This window comes from Chelon labrosus (assembly GCF_963514085.1).
Source record: "Chelon labrosus genome assembly, chromosome: 11".
In the NCBI taxonomy this organism is placed as follows: domain Eukaryota; kingdom Metazoa; phylum Chordata; class Actinopteri; order Mugiliformes; family Mugilidae; genus Chelon; species Chelon labrosus.
Window position 1 is genome coordinate 24,342,037 of NC_140344.1, and position 10,190 is coordinate 24,352,226.

Here is a 10,190-nt window from a genome sequence, read left to right on the forward strand (position 1 = left end):
ATTTATTTTGTTCAGCAAGAGACAGAAGGATCCAGATCGTCCTTTCCCTGGGAGAATAACATTATATTTGATTTTCAAAACACATGTACAGTGCAACAACTTTGTGGGTGCATTGCATTATTATGGTTTTTGTTTTTCTTGTTAATATTTCTCTATCTTCATAGATTATGTATGTTATGCTGGGTGTCTGGACATTGCTGCTGCAACAAGGAAAATCTATCTATCTATCTATCTATCTATCTATCTATCTATCTATTAAATAATCTATCTATTAAATAATCTATCTATCTATCTAATAAATAATCTATCTATCTATCTATCTATCTATCTATCTATCTATCTATCTATCTATCTTTGAAGGAGTTCCGGTCAAAGGGAAACACATTACGACTAAGTAACCGCAAATGACACAACACCGGAAGTTATCGGGAAGCCGACTTCCGGTCGCTGTGTTGTCCTGCTATCCGGCTAGCTTATTAGCTGGCTGGGTGATTTAAGAAAGAAATCCTAACGTTAAAGCTGAGGAGGGGCACAGGTGAATTCTTTAACACGACGTGGCGTGGGGTTTCAATAGCCTCGATGTCTTTTATTATTGCGGTGTCACGGCAAGTTCGACCACGGCGACGTTAACGTTAGCCAAACGATGCTACATTTGCAGTGAAGTCAAACAAACGCTGTTTTAATTCACTCGTAAGCTTAAATTCTGTACTTGGTGTTCATGCAGGGGTTGGGATACGTTAACGAGTCGCGTGCAGTGTCTTTTTTTTAACGTATAAACTGTGTTATTTGTACAGTAAACGACGGGGAGATTAGCCAGATGAAAAGCTTTAGCTTGCTACCCGTTGTTGCTAGGCAACGGAACTCTTCCCCTGAAGTAAAGCCCGTAATTACATTAGTGTGGCAAAAACGCACTGTGTCACCTGCATCTATCACCTGCTTTGATTATGTGATAGACATGTCACTTTTAAAATGACTGTTTTAAACTAAGTGTGTCTTATACTCCTCTTTATTGTATGTTTTTTTTTTTATATATTGTTCTTGTCCAATTAGTGATAAAGAGAAGTCACCATGTTGGTCCCCATATTCACCCTGAAGCTAAACCACAAGATTAACCCTCGCATGGTGACTATTGGGAAATTTGATGGAGTGCACCCATGCCTTACTGCAGCCACACAGGCTGGAAAGGTGAGGGGGATTAACTTTTTCACTTGTTGTGCTGTACTTGTTGTGCTGTACTCTTATAAGTACCTGGGTGTTCACCTCAACACCAAATTGGACTGGTCTCACCACACTGATGCACTCTATAGGAAGGGACAGAGCAGGCTCTACCTTCTGAGGAGACAGAAGGTCTTCAGGAGTGCTCCTTTCACTCCAAAAGACCTCAATGACTCTGTAGTGGCATCAGCCATCTTGTATGGAGTGGTCTGATGGAGCAGTGGCATCACAGAGAGGGAGAGGAAGAAGCTGGATAAGATCATCAGGAAGTCCAGCTCTGTCCTGGGCTGCCCCTTGGACTCAGTGAGGGAGGTGGGTGACAGGAGAGTTCTGGCTAAACTGTCCTCCATGCTGGACAGTGAGTCCCACCCCCTGCACGGTGACCTGACAGGGCTGAGGAGCAGCTTCAGTGACAGACTGCTTCACCCTCGATGTGTGAAGGAAAGATACAGAAGGTCTTTCCTTCCTGCTGCTGTTAGGCTCCACAACGAGCACTCCTAATATGTGCAATATATCTATTATTATATATCTATTATTATATCATTTCTGCATGCTGTTGCAAACTGCAATTTCCCCATTGTGGGACGAATAAAGGTTTTCTTATCTTATATTAACCATGCTATGTTATTTTTATTTATTTATTTATTTTAACACTCTCTTCTCGTTCCCTAATATCCCATACTGTCGTCTCTTTTTGTCTAGGTTTTCATCCACAACCCTCATGCTCGCGGTCAGAGGCCTGTGGCTCATCGACTGAGCCAGAGTACCCAGGACTCTGACATCTCTCTGCTCAACATCAACCAGGCCGTCACTTGTTTGACTGCGGGAACACTGGGGCCAAACACCACCGGGGACACGCTGTTAGTGGGGTCCCAAACCAACCTGTTAGCCTATGATGTCCATGATAACGCTGATATATTTTACAGAGAGGTGAGTGGAGCTGGGAAGAACTGGGGCATGAGATACCTTTGGGTGACGCCATTTGTCGCCATGATTGTCTGAACTTTATACACTTGCTTGGCAATTCATTAGGTACGCTACTGAAAACAAATGCATTCTAATATAGTCTTCCTTCACTAAATCTCTCCTCTTAACTGTTTAATATAAACATTAAAACTATTTTATTTGTTATAAATACATAAATACATACACAGTTTGTTTAAGGTAGAAATGTTTCACAGTATGACCTTAACTTGACTTTAAACACTTTCGTTCCGGCTGTGCATGTTTGTGTAGGTGACTGACGGAGCCAATGCCATCGTGTTAGGGAAACTTGGGGAAATCCCTTCTCCTCTTGCCATCATTGGAGGAAACTGTGCCTTGCAAGGCTTTGACTATGAGGGCAATGACCACTTTTGGACAGTAAGAACTGAGACATCAGTTTATGTGCAGTACAAAGAAGATTCATTAAGTAGTTGTTAGTTGTTAACCATCGAGCACTAACTAATAGCAAGTCTCTAGTTTCTTCACTTCAATTTAAGCATGCTGCTGGTGCCCTCAAGCACTTTGTAGAATTACAACAGTCAACATTTCTGTGCACTGCAATCATGCAGTATCTTTTTTCTTAGGTAACTGGAGATAATGTCAGGTCCCTGGTGCTCTGTGACTTCACTGGGGATGGGAAAAATGAGGTGAGTCTCGTCTAGCTGGCAGTTTTAGACATGTGCCGTGTGTCTTCTGCTCCAGCTAAATGAGTCATTAACTGTCTACTTGCGATCTCTTGCCTATTTCTTACAACTCTCTGCCTTAAAATGAATTAAATGAAAGATGAATTCATATAAATATTTGGTTTTATTCACAGCTCCTGGTAGGATCTGAGGACTTTGATATTAGGGTTTTCAAAGAGGATGAGCTTGTGTCAGAGATGACTGAAAATGAGGTAAATGGATTTGATATGTTTCCTTCTTTCCAAGCTTTTTGGGGGTCCAGATAATTAACACTGACCAGGGTATGCTGCATTTTTAAATACTTTATAATAATATAATAACTGTCACAGTCATTGCATTGATGGTAATGGTATTTACTAGATTTGTATCTAGATCTATCTTGTTCAGTTACAGAGTGACACTCTTTTTTTTGTTCTGTCCTTCTTTCTAAACACACAGACAGTAACATCACTGTGCTACATGCATGGCAGCAGGTTTGGCTACGCCCTGGCTAATGGCACTGTTGGAGTCTATGACCGCACTGCTCGCTACTGGAGGATCAAGGTACCATCATAGTCATATTCAGATAAATGCATTTGGCGGTTACAGATACTGTTTGTGTAACATTTTAGTAACTTAAACTAAATGATGTCTTCATGTAGTGTTTTATAAATTATTTTCTCTCCTAACTCAGTCTAAGAATCATGCAATGAGCATCCATGCCTTTGACTTGAATGCTGATGGGGTTGTGGAGCTCATCACTGGCTGGTCCAATGGAAAGGTCAGTACACAGCTTTAAAGGCCTGGTAATCTAGTAATCTCGCAACGAAGCAATATGATAGTAACGCTAGCGTCAAATCTTTGATCACATTCTCCTTTTGTTCCAGATCGACGCTCGGAGTGACCGCACAGGCGAGGTGATTTTCAAAGACAACTTCTCATCTTCCGTGGCTGGAGTGGTGGAGGGAGACTACAGGCTGGATGGACACAAACAGCTCATCTGCGCCTCTATAGAGGGAGAGGGTAAGTTCTCTGTTTGCGTGTGTGAGACACGATGTTGGAAATGGTTGAACATGGGCTATCACATTAATTCTCGGATAGGTGTAGGTGTGGGCAGACATAGACACTCATTTGGACGAATATCCTTTTGGGGTCAGAATGTGATGTTCAAACTGCGTGTGTCTTGTAGTTCGTGGATACCTGCCAGCCAGTAAGGACCTGAAAGGGAATCTCATGGACACTAGTGCTGAACAGGATCTGGTTCGAGAGCTCAGCCAACGCCGACAGAATCTGCTGCTTGAGCTGCGCAACTATGAAGAGAATGCCAAGGTAGTTTGGCTTTACAGTAGTTTCTGTTTTGTTATTTTTGTTATACACATACACTAACTGATGCTGTATTGTTTCAGGGTGTGTCAGAGACAAACAGCGGAGTGGGTGTCATACCAGCCAACACTCAGCTCAAGACAGCGCTGTCAGTGAAACCTGCGACAGAGGCCCAGAAGGCTCACGTAGAGCTCAGCATTTCAACACCCAATGGTAGAGTTGTTCAGCACTTGAGCTGAGAATTTAAAGCGTGTTAAGTGCTAACTATCCTCTAACAAGTCCACATCTCTCATTTATCCTTCTCCAGAAACCATCATCCGCGCAGTGCTCATCTTTGCAGAGGGAATATTTGAGGGTGAGAGTCATGTCGTCCACCCAAGTCCCCAGAACTTGTCAGGCTGTGTCCGAGTCCCCATCGTCCCTCCAAAAGATATACCCGTGGACCTGCATATAAAAGCCTTTGTTGGGGGGAAAACTAGGTAGGATGTGTGTGAGTAAGGCAACAGTGTGTGCAGTCATAATTCCTTTTTCTCTCCATATAATCAACACCACTGCTTTGTTTTCCGTCTCCCCTGCGCCCCCTTCTTCTTTTTTTTTCCCTCTCCAGCACCCAGTTTCATGTGTTTGAAATCACTCGTCAGCTCCCTCGTTTCTCCATGTACGACACCACAGTTGACCCCTCAGCTGCACCGCCCGCTGGAAGGGTGAATTTTAGCATCAATGACCGACCACAGAGGGTACGCTGACCTACTCTGTGTTCTCAGTAATAACGTGATGAATCATGTGAGCTCATTCAAGTCGTATCTCTGCTGGCTCTCTGTGCGCGTTAATGTTCTCACGCTTCATGTTTGTGTGCGTACATAGGTGGTAATGTGGCTGAATCAGAACTTCCTGCTTACTGACGGAGTGGAGAGTCCCGACGTCACCTTTAACTTGCTAAGAGGAGGGGGCCTGTTGTCTTTTAGCATGGCCAGCAATGGACAGGTACACACAAATAACAACAAGCATGTATTTAGTTTAATGTTAATTCAGAATGATCGGTTGTTTATGGCTGTTTACATATTGACTTTTTCACCACTATAAATTAAATATGTGTGCTCTAAATCACTTAAAAGTACACATACTTTTGCCATCCATGTGAGCACACTTGGAGCAGTGAACTGTTAACAGTAATGCATTATCATGTCACACAGACAAGGATAGAAGTGCATCATGCACAGCAGCAAACTCAATTAAATTAAGTTCTCTAAGACATGCGCTTTCCTTATTAGTTTACATGTAATTGCACAAGGTTCAAATCAATCAATAATTATAGATTAATTCATAATCTGTCCAATCAGATCACCTTGAGAACGGACGACATTGACCTAGCAGGAGATTTGGTCCAATCATTAGCTTCCTTCCTGGGGATAGAGGACCTGTCAGCAGAAGCAGACTTCCCTGCATACTTTGAGGAGCTACGCACCACACTCACCGAGGTTTGGATTTGGTTGACATTCTCATAGTCGGACATTTTATGTTGCTTTTTCCACTAAAAGTTAAAACTTTATAGGGATTGCCATGAGTGCAACAGCAACTCGGTCTCCAAGGGGTTAATATGGCACATGAGATGTACTTTATTTGTCACTAAAGAGAGTACAGTGCATCTAATTTCAGTTTCATTCGAAGGTAAAGTTGAATGATGCTGATAGACTATTTACTGACATGGAAATTATTTACTGGCACATTGGATTTGGTCAGGAGTATTGTGTAGTGTAGTGCAGACACTAAGAAGTACAGATACTCAGAGAGGGAGATCAGGATGTGTTCCTTTATTCATGTTCAGGGGTTTAATTCCACAAAAGACAGATATTATTCTGACCAACTAATAACTGACATTATGGAGCCATGTTTTTGCCCCATCAGCTCCAGAGTAAGAGTATATGTCTATTCCTGGTGCATGAGCTCAGTTTATTCTACCATAAACACATAGCAGCCATAATCTGTCTGTAAAGTTCCCCAGAAGCATGCTGTTTCTTATGTGGTGCATTAACACTGAATTAAACATCTGCGTTCTAGGTGGATGAGTTCCACTCTGTCCATCAGAAGTTAACCGCAGCCATGGCCGACCACTCCAACTACATCAGGAACATGCTGGTGCAAGCGGAGGATGCTCGTCTTATGGGTGACATGTGAGTATTTCACTTCATGTTGGCATGTCATTGAAGAGACGGCACGCATGTAGTTAATAAACACACATATAGCCCATCTTAATATTTACAAGTCTGCACTGTCTGACAGTTTACATCCATGGTTTTATGACTGGGATGTGGTTGTGATTATGCTTGGAAGGCTATTTTAACTGCATATGTATGTATTTGTTCTGAGCATTGCCGTGATGGGAACTCTCAATGTTAATGTATTATGTATACATTAGTGACAATAAAGGCTTCTTATGTTATCTTATCTATCTTAATTAATATTTATGATGACTGCACACGATTTAGATCAGCCTCTTACACAACGTTTTGCTTTGCCAGTGCTGTAAAAGACACACAGTAACCCCTAATGTTGTAATGCATCTTATTAGTTCCACATGTGCTTTTAATACTGGAACATTAAGAACATACCTGTTAACAGCTATTTGTTTTTAAGCTCAAAAACAGCTGAAAGACGAAACTCTGTCGGTCTGTAAAGTCTTACTTCGCTGCTGCTCTTCCTTTTCACTCATTTTCTGTCTTTTTCCTCCGAAGGATAACTATGAAGAAGCGTTACAGAGAGCTGTACGATCTAAACAGGGACCTAATCAATGAGTACAAGATCCGCTCTAACAACCACAACGCCCTCCTGGCCTGTCTCAAGTCGGTCAACCAGGCCATTCAGCGGGCTGGTAGACTCCGAGGTAGGGCCACCGTATGTCAGTGTCTGCACGTCTGCACTATTTCAAAAAAAAAAAAAAAAAAAAACTTCTTAACTTAGCTGTACTGATTGTTGACTGATTGGCTCTGACTTGAGCCTTTGTGTCAGGAGGAGAGAGGATGTACTGTACATGTCAGGGATTTTCTGGGACAATCAGTACTGTTTTTTTTATTTTTAGAAAGGAGTGCATGTTTGCATTCTTTTTCCACTGCTGTATTTGATAACACCACTCTGAAAGAATGCTTATAAAGAATGAAAAAGGTCTATTTTTTATGCTTAATTACATTACAGAAACATTTTTATCATGCAACTAAAGTTAAACATGTGTTTGAGCCGCTTAAATTCTTGAATATTGCTGGAAACATTCAAGCCTCTGTAGTGGTTCCTGTATTTCTTACGTATACAGCCAGTTGTGGTGTATGTGTGTGTGTGTTTGAGATGAAGAAAACTCAGGATCACATGTTGTAAATGTTGTCGCCTGGAGATCTAGGTCTTAGATCTGGGGTAACTTCTTAAAAATGAGTTTGCATCAATAACTTGGAACAAGGTTTGCATTAGAAAAATTCTGATTTATTCATTAATACTGATTTCAGGAATGCATTATTTGTCCAGCCATTACTTGATGGAGCAGCTTACACGTCTGCCTGTCTGCTCATGTATTAATCTGGCTGTATCTCTGTTCATCCCTCTCTCCAGTGGGTAAACCCAAGAACCAAGTGATCTCTGCCTGTCGCGACGCCATCAAGAGCAATAATGTCAACGCACTGTTCAGGATCATGAAAGCTGGCACTGCATCCTCCTGAGGACCAAAACATTGAAAGAAGAAAGAGAGAGAGAGACATTCACACTCACAACGATGAGTACTGTAACGTTGACCAGCGAAGATGTTTCACCAGAATGATGAGCCTGAAAAAAGAAGAGAACTAGTAGGACTGTGGGATGGGGACACTGTTGCAGCCTTAATCCAAGTTTTTCCGTGACTTAGTTTTGAGCAACAGCCTGGCAGCAACATTTGGCACCAGCTCCTTGAAACTTGAAATTCTGATAGCTCTTGGACGTAGTGCAATCATTAAATTGTCATCCGTCTCAGTTTAACCACATGGTTGTTGTGAGGGGCTTGATTTAGCGCAGTAGGCTACAGTTTGCTTTAAGTAAGGGTATTTAAGACAGATCTGTTTAGCGGGTTCAGCCGGACCAAAACAGGACGTGGAGGCTTTCACCGATCACCTGAGTTAGTAAGGCTTCGTGGAATTCTGTTTTTAATTGTTACACTGCCTGGTATCGTCTTTAATTACAGTAAACCCTCAGCCCAGTTAAGACAGAAGAGAAGAGGTTGAGCCAGGTTTAGAGGTGATGTTGCACATTTGTCCAAACAATGTCTCAGGCCATTCAAACTGTTTCCACAAAGACGGGATCATTTGACGACGCGCGCCGCCTGTTTAATCCAGCTGACACGGTGATGTTTAGAGAGAGCGCAGCTGGAGCGAGACGGCGAGCGGCTTCCTTCTGGCTTCGGAGATTCGTGCCAGTGAAATCGCCGGTGGCCCCCGAGACGGCTGGCTGACAGGGCTGGCTGGCTGACACTCGGGTCTCCGCTCCCAGCTGTTTGTGTGGTGTTTGTAGCCAAAGAAAATCTGTTTTAAATTAATGAACGTCACAGAGGACCAACGCTGTGTGTTTAACTTGTTTACCTTTTGTAGACTGATTGATCAGAAACATGTACGTGTACTTTTGTGTTTGTGGCAGAAACTATTATTATTAAATTAAGTTTTAAACATTTGCGGCTGACTTTGTTGCAGGATGACAGGTGATTATTTTTTATCTCAGACATGTGTCTTGACTGTTTATTCTCAGTTTGCCATGTCCCTCTCCTCTGATTGTTCCAGTTTTTCGGTTTGGCTGCAAGGAATGAGTTTGATTGACTGATCCCCTGCTAGTTCACCGTTACACGAATTATAACTTGAGTCAGTTTTCTTGAAGCACAGATACACCAAGGACCCTCTGTAGAAGGTGTGATCTTAATTCAACATTTCCATCAGAGGTCTGAATGATTTTAAACACAGTTAGAGCCTGTTTATGTTAAGTAGGGAGGTGTTCTCTGTTCATCTTCTTCCTTTTCATTCCCACTGTATGCACAGATATTATTTCCCCGGCTTCCTCGTGCTCATGCCTCTTCATCCCAGCTCCAGTCTCATTTTGATCTCTTCTTCTTCCTGGAGTGGCAAACCTGGAAATCAAAGCACCGGTCCTAATGAGGCAGCGTTGATAATCTCTTCTGAAGCTGGAACCACGTCTCTGGACTCACCCGTGGAAACAAGCAAGACAAAGTCATGACTCATGATCCAACTTTCCCTCCACACTCTCCTCTTTTCATGTTTTCCCCTTTTCTTCCCTACTTGCTGTGTTGGCATCTGGCTTGCTCAGCTCCAGTTTGAGACATGTGATCAGGTTACAGGATGCTGCCTTTAAGTGCTTCTGGTTAGCTCCTTCTGACCACTGGCTTTTATGTATTTATTTATCATGTATTCATATAAAATGTATTTAAATGATTTATTTTGAGAAAATAATTAATTGGTACCACCATAACCGCCATGTTTCTACTCCTTTAAACATCAATCTCATACCCTTTTGCTTCTCACTGGTAAATATTAACTGTCTGGTTAAATGTATGTCACAGACGTTTGTGTAAAGCTTATAATAAGACCTAATTATTACATGAGCAGCAATGTGATAACCAACACAAGCTGGCTGTGACTTAAAACAGCACATTAGTTCAAATAAACGTTTCTGTGCTGGTATTTTGCTGATATTTGTTGTTTGATACACGGATTTAGGCAGTAATTCATAGTCTGTCAATAAAAAATAAACAAAATTGAATTGCAAACTACGTTTAGGCAACTAAATTTGGGTTTTCCCCCAGATGTTGGCGATAAAACGGCTGAACTTGGTATTTCCTACAGCACTTGAAGGCAACGTCAGCTTGTAAAGTTACTCAGCGCCAAGTCAGACAATTTGTTCTCCACCTTCTGTCATCCCTTCGCAGACGCACACTCGTGAGTGCAGCATCTGGAGGGTTTTTCCTTCACTTCCTCACTGGATCTTTGGTTT

At 42.1% G+C, this 10,190-nt stretch overlaps 1 protein-coding gene across 1 annotated transcript; it reads left to right on the forward strand.

Moving 5' to 3' along the window:
- Window positions 1-438: 438 nt before the first annotated feature.
- Window positions 439-8,861, forward strand: bbs2 (Bardet-Biedl syndrome 2). The gene is made up of 18 exons (XM_084554921.1): window positions 439-535; window positions 1,051-1,185; window positions 1,918-2,145; window positions 2,452-2,577; window positions 2,784-2,846; window positions 3,017-3,094; window positions 3,321-3,425; window positions 3,556-3,642; window positions 3,749-3,884; window positions 4,051-4,190; window positions 4,268-4,397; window positions 4,492-4,663; window positions 4,792-4,921; window positions 5,049-5,168; window positions 5,525-5,662; window positions 6,243-6,355; window positions 6,917-7,065; window positions 7,779-8,861. Exons 2-18 carry the CDS (start codon window positions 1,069-1,071, stop codon window positions 7,883-7,885), a joined length of 2,139 nt encoding a protein of 712 aa, XP_084411047.1. The 5' UTR covers window positions 439-535; window positions 1,051-1,068; the 3' UTR covers window positions 7,886-8,861.
- The last annotated feature ends 1,329 nt before the right edge of the window (window positions 8,862-10,190 follow it).